At 46.6% G+C, this 25420-nt stretch overlaps 1 protein-coding gene across 1 annotated transcript in view; it reads right to left on the reverse strand.

The window, feature by feature from the left end:
• pkd1 (polycystin 1, transient receptor potential channel interacting) overlaps nt 1–25420 on the reverse strand; it is a 178907-nt gene that overhangs the window by 31543 nt on the left and 121944 nt on the right. The window contains 8 exon segments of the mRNA XM_033016786.1: nt 457–565; nt 1982–2184; nt 3428–3468; nt 3824–3937; nt 9233–9359; nt 17439–17649; nt 19258–19401; nt 22736–22906. Of these exon segments, the coding sequence (XP_032872677.1) occupies nt 457–565; nt 1982–2184; nt 3428–3468; nt 3824–3937; nt 9233–9359; nt 17439–17649; nt 19258–19401; nt 22736–22906 (1120 nt within the window).

The following is a 25420-nucleotide window of genomic DNA, read 5'->3' on the forward strand; positions in this document are numbered from 1 at the left end:
ATAGGACATAGAACACAGAAGGTACTGCGTAGGAACAAGCCCTTCGTCCCGTAATGTCTGTGCCCAACATGAAGCCAAGGCCAACTCCGAAGATAAATGACATTTTGGATCGGAAACCTGCGAGTCATAGAATCATACATCATTCATCATTCATCACAGAATCGCAATGCTATTGAGCCATACAGCGTGGAAACAGGCCTTTCGGCCCAACTTGCCCATGCCGACCTACATCCCCCATCTATACTTGCCCCACCTGCCTGCATTTGGCCCGTATCACTCTAAACTTATCCTATCCACGTACCTGTCCAAGCATTTTTTAAACGTCCCAAATGTTTTTAAACATGTTTTGTGTTTAAAACTTGCCTTCTGACTGATTCAATGTTTGAGATTCATCAGTGATCGAGATCTTAACTGGGTGATGAGTGGTACAGGAATGGACTTTAAGAACATACTCACAGGTTGGATATTAAGTGACTCTCAAGGTCCAGAGAGACTCGGCCACTGTCGTGTGAGGTTGACAGATCATTATTCCCTCCTAAGGTCATTCGCTGTATCAGGTGTTCAGCTGCTGGGGAAATCACCATAGATTGTAGTTGGTGAAGGCTTAAAAAGCAAATGACATACTACCGCAACAATTTCAGGTTTTCGGCTCTTTCAAAATCTCTGCCTGAGGATATAATAAATAAACTGACCCAATCATTGCCAACCTCAAATAAAAATCAAAAATCCTGGAAAAAAACCCAGCAGGTCAGGCAGCTGTGGAGAGAGAATCAGTTGTTTCGAGTCAATGATTCTCTGAGGAAGGGTCTTCAATGTTAACTCATCGATGTCTTTGAAGCCCACCTTGGCAAATGACAGCACGGTGGCACAGCAGTATAGTTGCTGCCTTGCAGCTCCAGACCCGGGTTTGATCCTGACTATGGGTGCCGCTGGTGTGGAGTTTGTCCGTTCTCCTTATGATCGCGTGGGTTTTGCACAGGTGCTCCTGCTTCCTCCCACATTCCAAAGACATAGAGGTTTGTAGATTAATTGACTTTGGTAAACAAAATTGTAAATTGACCCTAGTGTGTAAGATGCTGCTAGTGGACAGAGATCGCTGGTCGGCGTGGACTACATGGGCCAAAGGGCCTGTATCCACGCTGTATCTCTAAACTAAACTAAGCTAAAATGAGGACGTCAGATAAGTAAATCTAACTGTAATTTAGCAAAAAAAAAGTCCTGGTAACTTCTGGATTGGTATAACAAGCCAGCAGGTCAGGCAGCATCTCTGCAGAACATGGATAGGCAACATTTTGGGGCAGAACCATTCCTCACAAATGAAATGTTGTCCATCCATGTTCTCAAGAGATGCTAGACATAAAATGCTGGAGTAACTCAACGGGTCAGGCAGCATTTCTGGAGAGATTGAATAGGTGACATTTTGGGTCCGGACCCTTCTTCAGATTGAAGAAGGAACCCAACCTGAAATTTCACCCATCCTTTTTCTCCAGAGATGTTACCTGACCCGCCAAGTTACTCCAGCATTTTGAGTCAATCTTTGGTGTAGATCAGCATGTGCAGTTCATTTTTATAACATTATTTCGCAAGAGATGCTGCCTGACTCACTATTCCTCAAGCACTATGTGTCTTTTTTACTTCAAAGGGCATTGACTTCAAGAGCTTTGGGGAGGATCTGTGGCTGTGGAAGGTGCTACGCAAAGGTCGTTCTACTCTGTAAAAACAAACAACTGCCGATGCTGATTTATACCAAAGATAGACACAAGGTGCTGGATATCTGTCAGTGGGTGAGGCAGCATCTCTGTTTGACGTTTCGGGTCAGGACCCTTCTTCCAAAAAGGATCCTTACCTGAAACATCACACATCCTTTTTCTCTAGAGATGCTGCCTGACCCTCTGAGTTACTCTAGCACTTTTTAGTTCTGCTCTGGTTCCTTGGAGGACTTCAGTGAGTCCTCATTCACGGATGGTGTCTGCAGGGTTACCTGATGCAGAGAAGGCTTTGGCCATGGCCTGCTCGTAGCCAAGGGAGAGTGGCTCATCATCTGAACTCAACTGCGTCTCGATTCCGAGGTGTCGTGTTCCTCGTCCTCTCCTCAGTTTGGGAACGTTGCTGCCCATGTAGGACTGATCACTCAACAGGTCCGGCCAATTCATCATGGTGTCATAGTCAGGCCAGCTGGGTGCACTGCAGACAGATGAGTAATTACAGGCACTACATTACCAAGCAAGAAATTGCAGAGAGTTGTGGAGGCAGCACAGTGGCGCAGCGGTAGAGTTGCTGAAATTGATGCTGGGTCAACTATTGATTATGAAAAGTTGAAGTCGATTATTCCTGCACTACAATTGTTGAATTTTTGCACTTATTTATGAATGTGCTAATGTATAGTATGATTTAACTGAATTGTATGCAAAGAAGGACTTTCACTATATCTGATGCTGTCTCACCCGCTGAGTTTCTCCAGCATTTTTGTCTACCTCTAATTTTCCAGCATCTGCAGTTCCTTCTGAAACACTTTCACTATATCTGTTGGGCAGCACTGTGGCACAGCTTTAGAGTTGCTGCTTTACAACGCCAGAGACCCAGGTTTGATTCTGACTATGGGTGCTGTCTGTGCAGAGTATGTACGTTCTCCCTGTGATCACATGGGTTTACTCCTGGTGCTCCTCTTTCCTCCCACACTCCAAAGATGTACAGGTTTATAGGTTAATTGCCTTTGATACAATTGCAAATTGTCCCTAGCATGTCGGATAGTCATAGTGGATGGGGTGATCGCTGGTCAGCACGGACTTGGTGGGCTGTATCTCTAAAGTTTAAAGTCTAAATTTAGGTACATGTGACAATAAAGTACCATTGAACTATTGTAGAAACAAGGAACTGCAGTTGCTGGTTTACCAAGGAAAGACACAAAGTGCTGGAGTAACTTAGCGGGTCTGACTGGATCCGTGGAATACATGGATAGGTGACGTTTGCAAGCCAGGACCCTTCTTCACCCTGACTCAATCTGAAGAAAGATCCTGACCTGGAACGTCACCTATCCATGTTCTCCATGGATGCTGCCTGACCCGCCGAGTGACTCCTGTACTTCATGTCTTACCATTGAATTTTACAGCTCGCAGTAAGAGGAATTGGAGTCAGATACAGTCACAACATATATGAAACATTTAGACAGATACTCAAATAGGCAAGGCATATGATGATACGGCCCATGCAAATGAGATTAGTGTAGATGGAGAAAAGGTTGGAATGAATGTGGTGGGCCGAAGGGCCTGTTTCCACACTGTATAACTCTATGACTTCAATGACATCTCACTGACCGGCGGAAAGGACTCAGCAGACCCAGCAGACCGGCGGAAAGGACCTCCTGACTTCAAAACCGAAAGGGGGAAGTTGAGATGGACATTCGGAAACAAACAGTTGTCACACTCACCTCTTGGCTGTGACGTCAGTCTTTAGCTTCTCTTTGAAATCCTAGAAGGAAATTGACGGTTAAAATGAAACTCCATTGAGGAAGGTCATTGTTGAGGGGAAGGGCTTTCCCATGGACACACTCAATGGGCACAGGAGAAGGGGCAGATCTCACAAGTTGAAGGCAGAGATAGATAGTACGGGTGTCAGAGGTTATGGGGAGAAGGCGGAATGAGGTTAAAAGGGAGAGATAGATCAAACATGATTGAAAGGTGGAGTAGACTTGATGGGCCGAATGGCATAATTCTACTCCTATTCCTAATGACATCACATGCCAACCGTAGGGGTTTGCATCGCCTGATCATGCTCCCAGGGCAGTGGGCATTAATCGCGGTGCCCGCCCATCTCCCACACTCACCTCCTCCAGGTTGTCCGCGAAGGTCAGGAAAGAACTGCCTGCCGTGGAAGGATCAACGTAGTCATCGATCTCCAGCACGTCCGATTCATGCGGACCCGAGTCCGTCATCGTAGCCTGCGGTGAAGACCAATTGTGAAAGTTTGCAGGATCCAGAAATGCTTCACAAAATTGAAGGAAGAAGATTGGAGAAAGGGGTGGACACTGCCCTGACCATCACGGCTACTGACTGACCTCCCCACGTCGATTGCCTCAATAAGGCAGCCAGCATCATCAGTGACCTACACCACCCGGGCCACACTCATTTCTCTCCTGCCATCGGGAATAAGGTACAGGAGTCTGAAAACTGTAATGATCAGGTTCTTTCAAAGCACTGTCAGGCTATTAAACATTACAACCTCCAAATAAACTAGGAACTACATGGACTTGGGGACATTGTTTTTGGATTTGCACTATTATTGTTTGTTTATGTATATCCATCCCTATATCCCACATCCATATATAGATATATATATATATATATAGATATAGAAATAGATATATATATATATTCTTACTTGCAGCAGCACAACAGAATATGTAAACACACCACTCTGTAAATACTATAATAAATAACAAAATAGGTTCAGTATATCTATTTTTATATATACTAGACCAAGTGCAGACCCGTTGGGTCTGCTTCCCCAACGCACCCGTTCCCTACCCGTAGCCCCCATGGGAGGCATGGTCCTCCAACTCAAGCCGTTCCCGAACGGAAGATTCCAGCACTCCCTGCCTCCCTCAGCAGTGGGCTCTAAAAAAATTCCAATTGCACTTTCCCTGCGTGTTGCAATAGCAATTCGCCCTCCTCCTCCTGTGACGTGAAAAGTTCAAAGTGTTCCTGTGTCGCAACATTTTATCGAAGTGTGTTGGAAGCTGGCAAGAATTATTTTAATGAAAAATGTGAATCAGAATATGTCTGCTCCCCCAACGGTGTAGTCTCCCAATGCAATAGTCCACCACTCAACCATTCTCCCAAAGTAACTTAACCCGTTCCAGAATGTAAGATTCCAGCACTCCCCTGCCTACTGCATCAGTTCCAACTGCAATACCATTCGGCCCTTCCCCTCCTGCTGAAAAATCCCATTGAGGTGAAAAGTTCAGAGTGTCCCTGTGTTGCAACATTGTATCGAAGTGTGTTGGAAGCTGGCAGGAATGATTTTAACAGTAAAAATTTTGTGAATGTTGGCATTTTTAAAGCTTTAATCGCAAATAACTTTAATAAGTCGAGAAATAAAGCATAACATTTGCAGTGAAGGTGACTTTGCCTAGAGGGGAAAATGTGAATCAGAATATGTAAAAATCTTGTGAAAGTGGCATTTTTAAAGCTTTAATCATGAATAACGTGAAACATAGGATGAAATCTTCAGTGAAGCTGATCACTGCTAGGGGAGAGAGAGGAGGGGGAGAGAGGGGGGAAAGGGGAGAGAGAGAGGAGGGAGAAGAGAGAGGGGGTAGGGGGAAGAGAGAGGTGGAAGGGAGGAGAGAGAGAGAAGGGGAGAGAGGAGGGGGGAGAGAATAAGGTAGAGAGGGGGAGGGGGGAGGGGGGAGGGAGGGGGGGAGAGAGCAGAGGGGAGAGAGGAGGGGGAGAGGAGTTGGGAGAGAGGAGTTGGGAGAGAGGAGTTGGGAGAGAGGAGGGGGAGAGAGGAGGAAGGAGAGAGGAGGGGGTAGAGAGGAAGGGGAGAGAGGAAGGGGAGAGAGGAAGGGGAGAGAGGAAGGGGAGAGGGGAGAGGGGAGAGAGAGGGGAGAGAGAGGGGGGAGAGAGGGGTGAGAGAGGGGGGAGAGAGGAGGGGGAGAGAGGAGGGGGAGAGAGGAGGGGGAGAGAGGAGGGGGAGAGAGGGGGAGGGAGGAGAGGAGAGGGGGGGAGGAGGAGGGTGGGAGAGGAGGAGTTGGGGAGAGGAGGGGGGGAGAGGAGGATGGGGGGAGAGGAGGAGGGGAACCGGGCGGGTGAGCGGGCTGTGAGTGAGCGACATCACTTGCAGCGCGTGAACACAACGTGCAGCCATTGTGACATCATCACGTCATAAGCCAAAGCCAGCCGAAGTTATTTGAGATTTTTGAACATTTTGATTAATAATTTGAGAAATAATGCATGCATTTTTCATGTCAAGTGACTTTTGACTTCACGGGCTAAATCTCTACAGGGACATGTAAATTTTTTACCGTTAGAGCATCGGTTTTTCAAGCAGATGTGATTATACATCCACACACACATACATCCAAGATCAGAGTTTTGATATAAGATATGATAAGATGATAACAAAATAGGTTCAGTATGTATATATATATATACACACACACACACACACACACACACACATATATATAACATAGATATACTGAACTTATTTTGTTATTTATTATGGTATTTACAGAGTTGTGTGTTTACATATTCTGTTGTGCTGCTGCAAGTAAGAATTTCATTGTTCTGTCTCAGTACATATGAGAATAAAACACTCTTGCCTCTAGTGCTGGAGTAACTCGCTGGAGATCATGGATAGGTGACATTTTGGGTCGAGCCTCTTGTTTCTCTGCTTTCTTGAACCTTGATCCTGAACCTGCCTCGACTTGAAGCTTCTTGTCCAACAAATGCTGCACAGTGGCGCAGCTGGTGGAGCCACTACCTCACAGCGCAAGAGACCTGGGTTCAATCCCGCCCACGGGTGCTGTTTGTGTGTAGTTTGCACCTTTGCCCTATGCCCTGCGTGGGTTTCCACCGGGTGCTCCGGTTTCCTCCCACATCCCAAAGCCGAGTAGACTCGATGAACCTAATGGTCTAATTCCACTACTATGACTTATGAACTTATGACTGTTTAGCAAAATAAAGTTATTTGTAAAAAACTATAGGAGTTTGTTTTAATTCCTCAGGGAGGCGACTCCAGATACAAAGGATCTGTAGAGGCTGTCGCCATTAAGTTAAGACTTTGCCACAAGCTCACATGTCCCTCTGATGACTGAAGACAGATCAGAAACAGGAGGACTCAGACCTAAAGCCATTGGCAAAAGCTCCAGAGGTGCTTCGGGGGAAAGAATAATTTTAATTCAGGGCGTTGTTATCTTTGGAACACATTGCCAGAGAATGGGCGTTGGAAAAGAACATTGGATTCAAAGGAGAAGTGGATAAATACTTGAAGAGGAAATATTTACAGGGCTATGGGAAAAGAGCAGGGGTGTAGTTTTTAGTTGGAAGGCTCTACCCTTCAATCATTCTTCACTAATAACAGCTTATATGTACATATCACTTTTAAGAAGCAAAATGTCCCATCTCACTTCACTGAAATATTATTGAACAAATCTTATGAGCCACATTCTAGACCAGAGGAGCACTAACACCAGGAAAAAAAGATGCATGGATTATCTTAAATTGAATAAAGAGAAATTAGAAACATGCTCCTCAATGGTGGTATGATAAACACTCTGGTGGCACGGTGGTGCAGCAGTAGAGTTGCTGCCTCACAGCACCAGAGACCCGGGTTCGATCCTGACTACGGGTGCTGGCTACAGGGTTTGTACATTCTCCCTGTGGCCCCGTGGGTGTTCTCTGGGTTCCTCCCACATTCCAAAGTCATGCAGGCTTGTAGGTTAATTGGCATCTGTAAATTGTCAGTGTGTTGGATAGCGTTAGCATACAGGGCGATCGCTGGTCTGCATGGACTCAGTGGGTTATTTAAGGGCCTGTTTCCATGCTGTATCTCTAAAATCTAAAGACTCCAAAGTCTTAAGTATCTTCTTGACGTTTCATAGTAAAGAAATAGATCAAAATAAGGTTTCCTGGTTCACTGCGTCCCGGACAGATCTTGACCAGAATAACTCACTAGTTTTAGTTATTCAGGGAGGCAAGTCTCCAACTCTTTCTACATGTAATTGATTTCTTCATAATATCTTTATTCTGTCCACCCTTTGATGACCAGAATGGAGCCTTCCTCCACCATTGGGACCCATTCACCATTCCCTTCAGCGATGCTGCTGGACCCACTGATATACCTTCCCTCAGGTTTTACATTTTACACCTCTTCTCTCCTTATCAACATCATTTTGGCTCCTTGTCTCATTTAGTCCTCTTTTGTCACCCTTTTGTCTCCTCTTCTCTGGACTTTGTCTACCCATCTGACAATCATGAACCCCCTTTCCCCCATCTCTCACTGGTATTCACCTATCATTGCCCCACTGCGAGATCACCTCACGGTATGCCTACTATGAAGGCGTTCTCCTCCTCTTTCCAGCGGGAGATCTGTGAGACCCTCTCTCACTGCTCCCCCTCTGTGATTTCTGTAGTCTGTAGAAGGGTCCCAACCCGAAAAGTCCCCTATCCATGTTCTCCAGAGATGCTGTTGGACCCGTTGGGTTACTCCTGCATTATGTGTCGGTTTCCACCTATCACTTACCAAGCTTTGTCCCTTCCTGACCTCTTTTTCACCTTTTCCCTCCTTCTACAATGTCTGAAGAAGGATCCTGACCCAAAACATCACCCATGCATGTTCTTAGAGATGTTGCCTGACCCCATGAGTTACTCCAGGTCTTTGTATATCTAGGAACCAGTTCCTGGTAGGTGATATTAACTCCACCATGTTTAAACTGCTATGCATTATGTTCTGCTTCAGAAAATCGGTCGCATTTGGAAAGAAGGAGAGGATATACAGCATTATTGTTTGACACAGTTAGTCCTGTGAGTGAGAATGCCCTGACTTACTATGACACAAGAGGAGACCATTTGGCCCATTGGGTCCATGCAAAACAATCCGATCAACATCATTCTACCTCTCCAACATTTAGTTTAGTTTTGAGATACAGCAGGGAAACAGATCCTTCAGCCCACTGAGTCCACACTGACCATCAATCACCCATTCACACTAGTTCTATGCTCTTGCACTTTCCCATTCACTCCCGTGACCGCCTGGGTATCCTCCCGCATCTCAAATACTTGCAGGTTGGTAGGCTGATTGATCACAGCAAACTGTCCCGATTCTATAGGTTAATGCTAGAAGCTGGAGGAAGTTGCTGAGAATGTGGGGAGGATAAAAAATGGGATTAATGTATGATTAAGGTGAATGGTAGTTGATAGTAGGTTTAGACTCAATGGACCAGTTTCCCTGTGCCCTCTCTCTGTGCCTCCTCCCCCACTCTCTCTACCCATTCCTCCCCCCCCCCCCCCCTCCCTCCCTCTCTCCCTCCCTCTCTCCCTCCATCTCTCTCTCCCTCTGTCCTCTCTCTGTCTCTCTCTCTCTATGGCAGATTTATTCAGCTATTTCATGAACAGAATCACATTTACTTTGTTGTTCGGCAAAGTGGGAGAAGAATTCTAAACTTTTAAAGAAAGAGATAAATATTCATTTCGTACAGGGAAAGGATTTATTTCCAGATGTCTCAGCTTACCCTGCTCCGAGATTTGCGGAAGAGCAGAATGATGATTAGATAGATGGGGTAGATGATTATGCAGGAGACAATACCAGCAGCCACACTCTCTCCGCTCAGAGGCACCAGCGCTGAAACTGGCAGGTCACTGTTAGAAAAATTAAACAGAAAAGTTATATTCATGTTTGACAATCAGATAAAGAAGGTTAGATTAGTATAGTTTATCGTCACCTGTACCGAGGTACAGTGGGAAGCTTATTTGTTGCGTTATACTCAATCAGGGAAAAGACTATACATTTTAGACTTTAGAATTTAAAGTGCAACACAGTGGTGCTGCGGTAGAGTTGCTGCCTTACAGTGCCGGAGACCCAGGTTCGATTCTGACTATGGGAGGGTATCTGTATGGCATTTGAACGTTTCTCCCCGTGACCACGTGGGTTTTCTCCGGGTGGTCCGAGTTCCTCCCGCATTCCATTCTTGTCCTGCGTCTTATGATCTTAAAATGGCTGTTCAGTGCAAACGTTTCTACAGAAATCCTCAGGAGTTATGAATCCTTTCCCCCCACACTTTTCAGGGCAAGTTGATTTTGACTTTATTAGTGGGGCAATAGATGTCTGGCATGCCTTACAGTGTTGTTCTAGTCCGTTACCCATTGCAATTGGTGGCTCAACACCTTATCATGGAGCAAAACCAAGAAAGGAGAGAGTGAGAGATCGATAGAGATAGAGCTGTAGAGCAAACAAACCAACCCTTCAGCCCGACTTGTCCATGTTGACCAAGTTGCCTAACTGAGCTAGTCCTACTTTCTTGCAGCTGCCCTATACCCCTCCAAACCTCTTCTATCAATGTGACTGCCCAAGAGTCTTTTAAATACCCTTCAAAAGCCCCTTTAAACTCCTGCACATCTATTTAATATGGAGTAAAATCTCCACTCTTGCATTTTGGTTAAATTGTGCTTTATTTGTCACGTGCAACTGCGCAGTGAAATTCTTTCTGCATATTTACACATGCGGGCGTCGCCATGTTTTAGCGCCATTTCCAAAGTCCGCCCGCTCACTCGCCCAACAGGAGCAGCTCCCGATCCAGGTAAGCCCCAGGCTCCTGCAGGGCCTTCCTCCGTCTCCCTTGACCGGTTTGGGCCAAAAACCTATGTGCCTCTGTTGTTCACCCTCCTACCGGCCCTTGATCCTCGCGTCCGTCGTCTCCAGTAGCTCCCTCCAGTTACCTCCGTCCGACAGCCCTTAGGGCGTGTTCTCTCTGCTGTGACCAATACATGGCGACTATTGCAAATAGACACAGCGGGCTGATTCCATGCATTAGGTGCTTAACTAGGTATTGTACCATGTATGGCAATGCCTCCTGATCTGTATGCAAAAAATGAATATCAGTGTACCTTGGTACACGAGATAATAAATAATCATTGAACTATTGGACATGTTTAATAGCAACTCCCATTAACCCATTAACGTTAAAAAATAATTAAGGTGCACAGATTTAAGGTGCCCAGTATAAAGTTTAGAGGGGGGAAGGGAAGGGGATATTTCTTTAACATGCAAGGCAGAAGAGGGGCAGGGGTCTGGAAAAGAAGGGACAGAAATCCCTAGTGGTTGAAAAAGGTGCTTGGATAACTGGAACCACCTGGAGAGCTTGATCTGCAGGATTCGGCTGGGTAACCTCTCTTCAACCAGCAGAAACACGATGGGCCAAATGGCCTCCTCCTGTGCGATACATTACCAAGAGTCTGTTTATATGTTAAGTCCAGACGGTGGTTAATTAAGCTATTGGTTTTCACTGTTTTTTTTACATCCCTGCCAAAATCCCACACAGTATATTGAGTGGAACAGTTTTCATATCCCTCTCGTTTGGCCCAGTTATGTCGACTGTAAAGCGAGAGTAACTGCATTGGAATTTTTTGTTTAAAAGAGTACGTTTAGAAGGAGGAACTTTCAACTTTGTGAAAACACTCATGCTGGTTAAAAGTCTCACTTTAACAGTGAGCAACCTGGAATGAATCCAGATTATTGGTTCATGAGTTTCCCGTGTGTTAGAAGTGGACTGAAGGAAACATTCTCCGTATAATCATACAATATCACTTAGGAGACCATTCGGCCCATTGAATGTATGTTTCCTTTCCTCCTGGTAGAATGATCCCATCAGTACCATTTCCCGTAGATCTGGAAATTATCCTACCAACAACTAGAGAGCAGTCCTGAAGTGTGTAGGAAGGAACTGCCAATGCTGGTTACTCCAGCATTTTGTGTCTGTCTTCAGTGTAACTCGGCAGGACTGGCAACAACTCTGGATAGAAGGAATGGGTGACTTTTCTGGTCTCCCCATTCCTTCTGTCCAGAGATGCTGCCTGCCCCGCTGAGTTACTCCAGCATCTTGTGTCTATCTGCAGCCCTGAACTATTATCAATTTCATTGGAGACCCTCGGACTATCTTTGATCGGACTTTACTGGTTTTATCTTGCATTAAACATTACTCACATTATTGCATTTATCAGGTACAGTAGTTGTACACTGTGGATGGCTCGATTGTAAACATGCATTGTCTTACTGCTGACTGGTTAGCACGCAACAAAAGCTTTTCACTGTACCTCGGCACACTTGACAATAAACAAACTAGATTCGCACAAGGTTGCTCCCTCAAAAGACCAGATTGATTCTTATTCGTATTAGAACTTACTTTAAACACCCTGCAGGGTGATTTTACTTCGGAGTCACGTGAGTGACTACGTGAAGAACCCCGCCAGGCGCATGCGTGCCATTGCGCTACACGCATTGCAACTCGTCATTGTCGGTAGGATTTCGAACTTGCAACAGTAAGGTAAGGGAACTTCGTTCCATACTTACCTTTTTTTCCTACAGAAGGCTGTTGAAAGCTGGCGGTGGAGGAGTCTGCAAGCAGCAGGCAGCCAGCAACGGCCAGTGGCACGACAGTCTCCCTTAGCGGGAGTCCGTGCGTCTTCAGCTCCGACACCGGAGCCGTCAGTCCGACAAACTCGGACAACAGCCCCGAGGACGCTACATGGGTCCGTGGAGCTGCGGAAATCACAGCGGGAGGAAGGACGTTCCTCCCGAAACGGCAGGTTGAGTACCAGCAACACAGGTAAGAGATTTCCTTACCTTTTTCTTCATTGCAGGAAGGCTGCCGAGCTGCCGCTGAAAAGCAACAGGCAGCCAGCAACGGACGTCGGCACCACTATCTCCCATAACGGGAGCGAGTGCCAAACTTCACCCCAAACGGGTGGAGGAAATGGGAGCCAACAACCCACAAAGACAGTGGGTTGTATTTGTGCTCTGTCCCCTTTTTTAAAATTAGGGGACAAAAGGAGATTGCGCTCCTGCCGTGGCTAAGCCAGGTGGAGTAAGCGCAACAGGGGACAACAGCTGCGATTGGAATCGGATCCCGTAATGGGAATAGCTGTGCCCGACTTTCGCTCCCGACTCGCTCCCGCACCGGGCCGGGCGGGAGAGGGAGCAAAACTAATGTTTTCCCCGCGCTAGGTCTGTACAGGAGGGGAAGCTGGAGTGTCCACAGTGCTGCTAGTGAAGCTGGCTGGGGTAGACAGCTGAGTCGCAGGCAGCCGGCAGCAGCAGCCAAAGGCACGTTTATCTCCCGTTATAAGGAGAGCAGTGCCGACTTTTGGTCCCGCGCCGGCCAGAACACCACGGCCGGGCGGGAGACCATTCAAATGGGTCCGTTGACTTGACCAGTCATTAACGGCAGCAGACGGGGTAGAATGACGCTCACCCGTAGCAACGATTTAAACTTGGACCTGCAGGTAAGAGCTGCGGTCTTTTTTGCATTTCTATGCTGATTGCAGGTGCAGAAACAACAGGCTGCGACAAAGCTGGTGGGCTAGATGGAATCAGCTGTGCCAGATGTCCTCCACACCGGCCATATCCACTCCACGGAAGGACAGTAAGGACAAAGCTGGAGAAGGAGGACCGTGGAGCAGCGGGCAGCCAGCAGCAGCCAGCGGCACTTGGATCACCCATAGTGGGATCAGCTGTGCCCGATGTCGCCTCCGCACAGGCCAGATCCACGCGGCCGGGCGGAAAGGCTAGACACAAAACAAACAAGGTCGTGGACTCCGAGGAGTCCGACTTTGAATCACCGCCGGCGGCCAGCGCCCGAGAGCGCTGGAGCGGGAAGAAGCGGTGTATGGAGCTTTGCTCCAACGTGACAGACTCCGGGACATGGAGTCGGGTCACTGTGGGCCCTATGATAACCCACAGCAGTACCTCTTTAAGGGCTGCACAGTGCTTCTACCTCATCAGAAGGAAGCACTGCGGGTCAGTTCTGGGCTGACCTGGAAGAGGAGTCCGCAGAAGAAAGTGTGCAAGTGGTGCAGGAACAAGAGAACCTACTGGAACCTAGCACCCCCACGCACCCACCAGCAAAACTGGTGAAAGCTCGAAGGACCGGTACTCAAAAACATGAGTCTTTTAGGTCATGGCCCAGACCGGCCTTCTCGGAAGATGCGGGACCTCCAACGCAAACCAACCGTAAATCCAGACCCAAGCGCTACAACAGCGAAGAACCTACAAAAAGGTAAACCTGCCACTGCTAACTATGGAGGTAGGTGGGTCTGGTTCCCTACAAACAGTGGGCACGGAGATTGGGTGGAGATAACACTCTCTTCTGAATGCATGGAGCATGATAACAACCGATATCTACATCTTAAGCAGTATCCAGGGATATACAATAGAGTTTATACACAGGTACAGCCCTCCAGTTCAACATATACTGAACCGAATGTTCATGCTTTCTGCTGAAAGAAATCAAAAGCGCAAGCTGAACTGAAGCGGCTTTACATAAAAGGTGTAATTGAGAAAACTCAACACGGACCATTAAAATTCGTGTCCGAGATATAAACAAAAAGATGATGGTCATCGCATCATCATAGATCTAACAAAATAGATACCTTTGTTACTGCTTAACAATTAATTCCCAAAGGTTACTTCAATGGCCAGCATCATTTTTAAAGATGCTTACTATTCAGTGCCTATACGAGGTGACCACAGATGTTACTTAAATTCAACTGGATGGGACAACTCTAGCAGTATAAAGCACTGCCAAATGGGTTATCATCAGCCCAGGCTGTTCACAAAAATTTTTGAAACCAGCCCAAGCGTTTCTACGGAAACGTATACACATGGTCATGGCATATTTAGATGACATACTCATTGTGTGCAAAAACTTTGGAATTGGCCAAACAAACTGTAACAGCCACAAAAAAGTTATTTGGGGAACTGGGATTTCATCCAGTTAAATCTAAACTAACGTCTTCCACTACTATGGACTACCTGGGGTTTCACCATTGACTCAGTTCACATGTCGGTGACTCTGCCTAAGGGAAAGGCTACAGATTTAATAGAGGCTTGTAAAAACCTCACTGACATCAGCAAACCATCCATCAGATTGGTAGCCAAAGTAATTGGCATAATGATGGCTGCCTTTCCAGCCACACAATTTGGACCTCTACATTACCAAAACATACAGAGAGCAAAAAACAAGCACTCTAAATTATGCAGGTCACTTTGACAGATCTGTGGAACTACCAATCAGGCTAAAATGGAACTAAAATTGTGGATAGATAACTCTAGCCTTGTTCCTATCCAAGCATTGTCAGTAACCTTTTCCATGGTACTACAAACTGATGCCAGTACAATTGGTACGGAGCCCCCAATACCAATACCACCGTGGTAGCATACATTAACCACAGGGTGGAAACAAATCGACATCATGTGACAATCTGGCCATACAAATTGGCAATGGTGTCTCCAGAAAGATATTTGGATATCAACCACTTATCTACCAGAAAGACTAAATTCAGTGGCAGGCACCAGGTCCCAGTTATCAAGTTATGTTACACAGGAACCAGACCCTGGGGCAGCGGCGACAGATGCATTTTCGCTGCATTGGAGGGGAGGGGAAATTGTTATTTACGCATTCTCCCCTTTCCTGCCTCATCAGTCGGGTATTAAGGAAATACAACAGACTCTGCATCTGGAATTGGTAGTACCCTATTGGCCTACATAACCATGGTTCCCAGTGGTATCAAACATGGAATCAGAGACATGAACATCCCATCTGTTCTGGAATATCTGGCAGGCCTCCACTACGATGAGGGGCTCAGTTACAATGCCATCAACTGCGCCAGAAGTGCCCTATCGACTTACCTATGGCAGGTGACAGACCATTACACTGTTGGGACTGACCCACTGGTACAAAACCTATGAGGAGTACCAGATACTCCCATATATGGGATGTGAGTATAATCCTGAAGATGCTCAGGAGTGGTCTCCAGCAACAGTTCTGTCTTTACACAGACTGACATTAAAACGGTCATGCTAATGGTATTGGTCACGGCACAGAGGATACAGTCACTGCCAAACAAGATTGGACAACATGACTTTCTCAACGGAAAATATTACGTTTCATATTTATGAGATAGTGAACAGAAAAAGGGATCAGCAGGCCTCTATATACAATTAGGTCATACCCAACAGATGACCGTCTGTGTATAATAAAACATCTGTCGTTACACATGGGGAAAACGAATATCCTAAGAGGCAATGAAAAGGCACATTTTGGTCAGCCACTAGCAACCACACCAAGAGTGACGGTCCAGACCATCTCAAGATGGCTGAAACAGTTGCTAAACACAGGCTGGGGTGGATACTAAAATTCTCTTTCCACCAGGGCTGCAGCTACATCGGCAGCGATACAGTTGGATGTACTAATGGACCAAATCCTCAAGGCAGCAGGATGGTCTGGAGGGGAAAAACATTCCAATTATTTGTAAAACCAGTAATGAAACCTGGAACATTTGCAGATACAATTTAAGTTCTGTAAATTAATTTAAACCCATATAAAGGGGTTATAAACTTGTGTTAAAAATTTTATGATTTCAATGTCGAATTCGTGTCCAAATTATGTTAACACAATCCTCCCAACAGTCAAGGCAGACGTGATGCATGGACTCGTTCCACGGCATGAAATCACAGAGCTTTAAAATCTTCACGTAGTCACTCACGTGACTCCGAAGTAAAATAGTAAGATTAAATGAGAACTTACCAGTTTGAAGTTTGATCTGTATTTTATGAGGAGTTACGATGAGGGATTACGTGCCCTCCGCTCCCACCCAGATCATATACTTAACTGGTACCTCTTCTCTAATCTTTCTATGTTTAGTCATTACAGTTATCTGTGATTCCACACCGCTGCATTGAAGAATGACACGCATGCGCCTGGCGGGGTTCTTCACGTAATCCCTCATCGTAACTCCTCATAAAATACAGATCAAACTTCAAACTGGTAAGTTCTCGTTTAATCTTACTATTAATTTGCCCATGAAGGTAGATTTGCCTTGCACTGTGCCAATCTCTTAATGCCCCTTAAAGAGGTCAACGAGTGGGGATTCCTTTCTTTAGCCAGAGGGTGATGAATTTGTGGAATTCATTGCCACAGACAGCGGTGGAGGTCAAATAATTGGGTATTGCAGAGATTAACAGGATTAGGAAGGGTTCCAAAAGTCTTGGGGAGAGGGCAGGAGAATGAGGTTGAAAGGGAAAAATAGATCAACCGTGATTGAGTGATGGATAGACTCGATGGGCTGAATGGCCAAATTCTGCTTCTATGTTTTATGGTCTTATGGTCTGGAGATTGACAGGTTCTTGATTAAAGAGCGCTCTTTTAGAATGGAGGTGAGGAGGAACTTCTTTAGTCAGAGGGTAATGTGTGGAACTCATTGCCACAGAGGGCCATGGAGGGCAAGTCAGTGGATATTTTTAAGACAGAGATAGACAAATTCTTGATTAGAACGGATGTCAAGGGTTATGGGGAGAAGGCAGGAAAATGGCATTAGGGGGTCGAGCTCAGCCATGATTGAATGGCGGAGTAGACTCGATGGGCCGAATGGCCTAATTCTACTGCTATAACTTGTGAACATGATTAGTAAAGATTACGCGGAGAAGGCAGGAGAATGAGGTTGAGAGGGAAAGTCATGATTGAATGGCAGAGTTGACGCGATGAGTTGAGTGGGCTAATTCTGCTCCTATGTTTTATGATCTAATCCATTGGACCTGATGGTTAGAAGTGCCTGTTTCCATACTATGAAACGCGAAGCAAAAGTAGTTACAAAGGCACAGTTCAACACTACCACGTAGACCCATGTAGGGACGAGCGTTAACTAAACTGGATGGTAGAACTGTACCTTACACTTCTGTCACTTATGACCCCGTGCCACACCACACTGGCGCAGAAGCAGAGGTACACGAGGACAAGGCAACAGGTGACTCTCTGTACTCTGGTGAAGCAACTCCTGGGCGGTCGGTCGCAGATCGAGAGCCAGATGTGTCCTTCCGAGAATCCTCTCTGGATTTCCGCCGTGAAGATGCGGGAAAAGTCCCTCAGTTTCGACTCGCCTGCGCAAGGAAAGTGGGATCAGGGGGGGAGGGAGGAGGACAAATAACATGGAGATGGGATTAGAAACGGAGAAAACCTTCCACTCAACATCCTTGCAGTAATCAGAACTACCTGCATCTCACCAGTTAGTAGTTCCGTAGTGATACTTGGGGTTGGCGTTATAAAGACGCACATTGCATCTCCGCCCATTTCTCGGGCAGGAAGCTCTGTTATATCATTCAAATCACATAATCATGATGCAGCTTTATAGGACTTTGCTTCGATCACATTTGGAGTATTGTGTGCGGTTTCTGGTCGCACCATTACGGGAAAGATGAGGAGGCTTTAGAGAGGGCGCAGAGGAGGTTTACCAAGAATGCTGTAGATAGACACAAACCTTTGGAGGAACTCAGCGGGTCAGGCAGCATCTCTGGAGAAAACAAATAGGTGACGTTTTGGGTCGAAACCCTTCTTCAGACTGAGAGTCGGGAGAGAGACAAACTAGAGATATGTAAAGGTTCAGAGCAAATCAGAGTCGGCACCGACGACCAAGGAAAGGTGGAGTCCACAATGGTTCATTGCTGGCTGTGGAAGAGGTGATAAAGAAGGGAAATATGGATGCGAACAGTGGAACTGGCAGGACGACTAGGGTGGGCGAGGGGCGAAGAGAGAGGGAACGCAAGGGTTACATGAAATTAAGAGAAACCAATATTCATATCGTTGGGTTGTAGGCTGCCCAAGCAAAATATGAAGTGCATTTGGCCTCACTTTGACAATGGAGGAGGCCCAGGACAGAAAGGTCAATATGGGAATGGGAAGAGGAGTTAAAATGTTGGCCTCGATTAGAGGGTTTCAGGTACAGGAAGAGATTAAATAGACTTGGATTGTCGTGAATTTATGATTCCTGCTGAGGTTATTGTTGGGCCAGTAGAGTAATGGTCATGGAACCAAAGTACACAGATGGAACTAAGACAAACATTAAATAGGACTTAGCTGAACGGGGGACCAACTCCATGAGTTAAATAGTCTCTTACTGTTACAGGCCCACGACCAGTTTTCCGGCATCCTTGGTTCCAGAACCTTTCTGAATGATGTGCACAAAATGTTGGAGTAACTCAACGGGACCGGCTGCCGGTCCCGTTGAGTTACTCCAGCATTTTGTGTCTATCTTCCTTTCTGAATCATCCGTTTTGCCAGATCAACAGAGGTCACGGCCTCCCGGAGGAGTCCAACGGTACCAGAACGGTTCGCCTAGGCTGCCATGGGTCTGAGATACCGGTCTGCAAAGTTGCCCTCAGTAGTTGGCTATGGGAATGGACCTGCCGGCTCCGGCCAGGCCTGAGTTCCAGAGCCCCGGCCACAGGGAGCAAACTCGACCTGCTGATCGGCCGCAGAATTCCCGACGAGATCGGGATTGGCCGCCTCACCAGGCCAAGGCGCCATATTGTCATGGGGGACTTCCGGTGGGGGATTTTGTCCAGATTAAAGGAGGTGCCGGACTACCAGTTGCCAGAATGTTTGTGATGGACCTGTGGTATGTATGGAAGAACTTAATCAGCTGCGTCTGTACATGGGTCTCCACCTGAGAGATGGTCACCTGATCCTCCCGTCCCAATTGATGGACTTACTTGCAGCAAGGACCTCCTTTTCCACTAGGCCTTCATTCCCATCCTTGTCCACAGCCAACCAGTCATTCACCAGAAAGTAATAGACGTTGTTAGTCTGAAGATCCTTGATGATTACATGTTGCAGGTACCAGGAAGGGGTAAGGCCTATTGAGATAACATGAGGGATAGTCAGCACAATGATCCATCATCCCAGGTAAACTAAACATGACAGGTGTGAATTTGTATAGCTAGTGACACATCCTTTCAGGACCTCCAATGCACGGCATTGTGATAATGACAAATTTATCCTTTTCATAAATAATGATTGAGAGATCATAACTTCATGTTATGAGCAAAATTAGGCCATTCGGCCCATCGAGCCTACTCCGTCATTCAATCATGGCTGATCTATCTTTCCTTCTCAACCCCATTCTCCTTCCTTCTCCCCATAATCCCTAACACCCTACTAATCAAGAGTCTGTCAATCTCCGCCTTAAAAATGTCCATTGACTTGGCCTCCACGAATTATGTGACAATGAATTCACCACCCTCCGACTAAAGAAATTTCTCCTCATCTTTCTAAAGGTGTGGTCTTTTATTCTGAGGCTATGACTTCAGGTCCTAGATTGTCCCACTAGTGGAAACATCCCCTCCACATCTGCACTATCCAGTCCTTAAATATTGCTCGTTCACACCAGTTCTATGTTATCCCACTTTTGCATCTACTCGCTACAAACTAGAAGGCAATTTGAAGAGGTTATTTAACCTAGAAATCCACAAGTCTTTGGGATGTGGGAGGAAACCCACTTGGTCACAGGGCGAACGCGCAAACTCCACACAGTCAGCATCCAAGGTCGCGATCGAACCTGGCGCTGTGCGGCAGCGACTCTACCAGCTACGCCACTGTGCCGTCTGTGCTGTTCATGTGTTAGGAAGCACAAGCACCTAAAGCTCTTGGATAATCTTTCCTCTGAACACAGCCCTTTCCCCAGTGGCAATGTGAACACAATTACTTTCTAAATATAATTTGCAGTAATATCATGTTTTTTTGCAAACATCTTGTCTTTTCTCTGTCTTGCAGAATTAATATGTAAATCATGTATGATTTATGTTTATGTGTCTGAGTCTATGAGTGTGTGATACTTCAGCAAGCAAGATTTCCATTGTAGCTGTTCCTCCCAATAGTGTTATAAAGTTATACAGCACGGAAACAGGCCCTTCGGCCCATCTTGTCCATGCCAACCAAGTTGGCATTTTGGGTTAATCCTATTTGCCTGCATTTGGTCTACAGGCCAATCTGTGCAAAGAACAATGAATAGAGTATAATTGTATAAGTAGTAGAAACAAGGAACTGCAGATGCTGGTTACAAAGTGCTGGAGTAACTCAGCAGGTAGGGCAGCATCTCTGGAGAACATGGATAGGTGACGTATGGGGTCGAGACGCTTCTTTAGACTCTTGGTCTGGAACTGGGCTGCACAGCGGTAGAGTTGCTATCTGACAGCGCCAGAGACCCAGGTTCGATCCTGACTATGGGTGCTGTCTCTGTGGAATTTGTACACTTCTCCCCGTGACCATGTGGGTTTTCTCCGGGTGCTCCGGTTTCCTCCCACAGTTCAAAGACGTACAGGTTTGAGGGCTAATTGGCTTCGGTGAAGGCTGTAAATTGTCCCTAGTGCGTAGGATAGTGCTGATGTGCAAGGATCGCTGGTTGGCGTGGACCCAGTGGAGCAAAGGCCCTGTTTCCACATTGTATCTCTAGACTAAACTAAATTAAACTGGGCCCGGAGTCCAGGTGAGTTGATGGCCCCAGCCTGCTGGTGGGCAGGGGAGAGGCGAGGACTGGCGGCATCAATGGACGCGGCCCATTAGGCGGATGGAGTGCAGGGAAGGGTCAGTGGCGGTGGTGGCAGTGGCATCCTAAACTTCTCCAGGTGCACGGTAGAGAACATTCTGACTGGTTGCATCGTGGCCTGGGTTGGCAACTTGAACATCCAGGAGCGAAAAAGACTACAAAAAGTTGTGACCACTGCCCAGTCCATCACCGGCTCTGACCTCCCCACAGTCGAAGGGATCTATCATAGTCACTGCCTCAAAAAGGCAGCCAATATCATCAAGGACCCACACAATCCTGGCCACACACTCACCTCACCATTGCCATCAGGAAGAAGGTACAGGAGCCTGAAAACTGTAACGTCCAGGTTCAGGAACAGCTTCTTCCCTACAACCATCAGGTTATTACATACAACAATAAATAAGCTCTGAGCTCTGAACTACAAAAGACTATATTATTAGTGCACTATATTTGTTATTTATGGAACTTTTTCTTTTTTTTTCTCTTCCCCCGCTATGTACCATGTTTACATATTCACATATTATGTTGTACTGCAGCAAGTAAGAATTTCATTGTCTCATCTGGGACATATGACAATAAAACACTCTTGACTCTTGACTAGACACAACCTGGAAGCGGATGCAGAGGCAGTGCAGGCCGGGATAGTGTCGGCAGCCCTGCCCGGAGGTGAAGGTCGGTAGATCCGTCCGTTATAACCAAATCCATTATAAAGGGGTCCATGATTATAAGGGTTTACTGTATTAAGGCGGCCCGACCGATGTTTTGCACCGGCCTCTGCAGTCCGTCTGTCTTGTTTTTATTTTTGTCCTGCTGAGTGTATAGTTTGTAGTGGTTTGTATATTATTTTTAACTGTGTACATGTGGGGGGTGGGGGGGGGGGTTGGGGGAAACTTTTAAATCACTTCCCTGTACGGGGGACCCGACCTGTTCTCTGTCGGGTCTCCGTTGTCTTTGGGACCTAGCACCATGGAGCGGCCTCCAACCGGAACGACCTGGGGGCTCCAGTCGCGGAGCCTGTAGACTTACCATCGAGGAGCTGACCGGCTTAGGAGCGTGGCGAGCTTTGGTGGTGCGCGGCTGCGACCCGACTCCAGAGCTTCGGAGGCTCCAGCCACAGGGCCGGTGGACGGTAACATCGCGAGCTCGCGGGTCCCTGGTGGAAGACCGCTTCTCGGCACTCCCGCAACAGTAACTTCCCCCGCCCGAATTGCGGGGTTGAAAACGACCCGGAACGGGGCCTGACATCGCCCGGCGCAGCTTTAACGGCCGCGGGACTTGCCAGCGCTGCCGGGGGCTCTAACATCAAGACACGGAGCGGGGCCTTACATCGCCCGGCGCGGCCTTAATGGCCGTGGGACTTACCATCGCCTGCCGGGGGCTTCAGCATCGGGAGAAGAATGGAGAGAAGGGGAGAGACAAGACTTTGCCTTCCATCACAGTGAATCTCCTCCTCACTGTGATGGATGTTTGAGTGATCTGTGTTGGTTGTGTGTCTTGTTAATTGTTTCTTTTTGTTGTATGACTGCAGAAACCAAATTTCGTTTGAACTTCTTTTGTGGTTCAGATGACAATAAACTAAATTGTAATTGTAATTGTATTGATGCAACACTTGTCGAAACACGAGGATCTTTGACCAACGTAGGTACCTTTGTTATCGTGCCAGACACGGATCTTCCAGATGTTGCCCAGGCTGTTGTCGGTCGCAATCTGAAATATGTCCACACTGTTCCTGTGAAAGGCGTCCTCGTTATCCAAGTGTCTGTATCCGCTCTTGTCCTCTCTTCCACACAGGCTGATTCCCACGTGTGAGGAAGTACCTGTGGGTTTGCACAGGTATAGTTTAGTTTATAGATACAGCATGGAAATAGGCTGGTTGACCTGATTCACTACTGGAACCAACTGGTTAGACAATAGACAATAGGTGCAGGAGTAGGTCATTCGGCCCTTCGTGCCAGCACTGCCATTCAATGTGATCATGGCTGATCATCCCCAATCAGTACACCGTTCCTGCCTTCTCCCCATATCGCCTGACTTCGCTATTTTTAAGAGCACTATCTAGCTCTCTTGAAAGCATCCAGAGAATCTGCCTCCACCGCCCTCTGAGGCAGAGAATTCCACAGACTCACCACTTTCTGTGAGAAAAAGTGTTTCCTCGTCTCCGTTCTAAATGGCTTAATCCTTATTCTTAAACTGTGGCCCCTGGTTCTGGACTCCCCCAACATCGGGAACATGTTTCCTGCCTCTAGCGTGTCCAAGCCCTTAACAATCTTATATGTTTCAATGAGATCCTCTCTCATCCTTCTAAACTCCAGACAAGCCCAGCCGCTCCATTCTCTCAGCATATGACAGTCCCGCCATCCTGGGAATTAATCTTGTAAACCTACGCTGCATTCCCTCAATAGCAAGATTGTCCTTCCTCAAATTAGGGGACCAAAACTGCACACAATACTCCAGGTGTGGTCTCACTAGGGCTCTGTACAACTGCAGAAGGACCTCTTTGCTCCTATATTCGATTCCTTTTGTTATAAAGACCAACATGCCATTCGCTTTCTTCACTGCCTGCTGTACCTGCATGCTTACTTCAAGTCAAATCAAGTCAAGTCAAGTTTATTTGTCACATACACATACGAGATGTGCAGTGAAATGAAAGTGGCAATGCTCGCGGACTTTTGTGCAAAAGACAAACAACCAAACAAACTATAAACACAATCATAACACACATATTCTTTTACATAATAAATAATGGAAGGACAAACGTTCAGTAGAGTTAGTCCCTGGTGAGATAGGCGTTTACAGTCCGAATGGCCTCTGGGAAGAAACTCCTTCTCAACCTCTCCGTTCTCACCGCATGGCAACGGAGGCGTTTGCCTGACCGTAGCAGCTGGAACAGTCCGTTGCAGGGGTGGAAGGGGTCTCTCATGATATTGTTGGCGCTGGAGTTGCACCTCCTGATGTATAGTTCCTGCAGGGGGGCAAGTGAAGTTCCCATAGTGCGTTCGGCCGAACGCACTACTCTCTGCAGAGCCTTCTTGTCCTTGGCAGAGCAATTCCCGAACCAGATGGTAATGTTCCCGGACAAGATGCTTTCCACCGCCGCTGCGTAGAAGCACTGGAGGATCCTCGGAGACACTCTGAATTTCCTCAATTGCCTGAGGTGGTAAAGGCGCTGCCTTGCCTTACTCACGAGTGCTGAGGCGTGTGATGCCCATGTCATATCCTCGGAGATGTGGACTCCCAGATATTTAAAACAGTTCACCCTATCCACAGGATCCCCATTTATCCTCAATGGAGTGTACGTCCTCGGATGATGTGCCCTCCTTTCATCCAGGGAATTAACCTTGTTAGTTATATCGATCAGGCCTCTTGTAGTACAAACAAACTGGTCAAGCAGATTATATAATAGTTTTAGATTAGAGATAAAGGATCTTCAGCCCACCGTGTCCATGCCAAACATTGATCAACAGTTCACGCTAGTTCTATGCTATCCCACTTTCTCATTCAATCCCTGCACACTGGGGGCAATTTACAGGCCAATTCACCTACAAACCTGCATGTCTTTGCTTAATATTCTTAGAATAGTTTGCTGGGTATAGTTATAGAGAGACTGTCAGCCCATTGAATCCATGACCATCAATCACCCATTTACATTACTCCTACACTAATCTAATCCAGTTTACTTTCTATAGCTTGGTACACGTGACAATAACTCAAATCTAATCTAAATTAAACTCAACGAAACACAAGTAAACTGAACTAAACTAAACTAAACTATACACACTAACTCCACCCAGATTCTCCCATTTTCTCACATAACAAGGGGGAATTTACGGAGGGTCAATTCACCTGCAAACCCACACATCTTTGAGGTGTGGAAGGAAACCAGAGCACCTGGAGAAAACCCACGCGGGCACAGGAAGAACATGCAAACTCTACACACAGACTACTTCCACGGACGATAATGAACCCTGGTTTCAGGGGCTGTATGGCAGCAGCTCCACCACTTGTGCCACTAGTTAATTAAACATCCTCTCCCATCAAGAGTCAAGTGTTTAGTTGTCATCTGTACTAAATATGTAAGAGTGACAACCTACCACCTTACACCTCCCTCCATCCCCTTCTACCTACATCCCTTCCTTCAGCTTTACATTTCACCCCTCTTCTCTACTTATCTAACACCCTAGTGTCTCCTTCTTTATCTCTAGCCTTTGTTCACCCATCTGCCAAACCAACCCTCCCTCACCTGTATCTACCCATCACTTAAAAAACCCACAAGTGACGGAGTAACTCAGCGGGTCAGGCAACATCCCTGGAGAACATGGATAGGTGATGTT

This window comes from Amblyraja radiata, unplaced genomic scaffold, assembly GCF_010909765.2.
Source record: "Amblyraja radiata isolate CabotCenter1 unplaced genomic scaffold, sAmbRad1.1.pri scaffold_4_ctg1, whole genome shotgun sequence".
NCBI lineage: Eukaryota > Metazoa > Chordata > Chondrichthyes > Rajiformes > Rajidae > Amblyraja > Amblyraja radiata.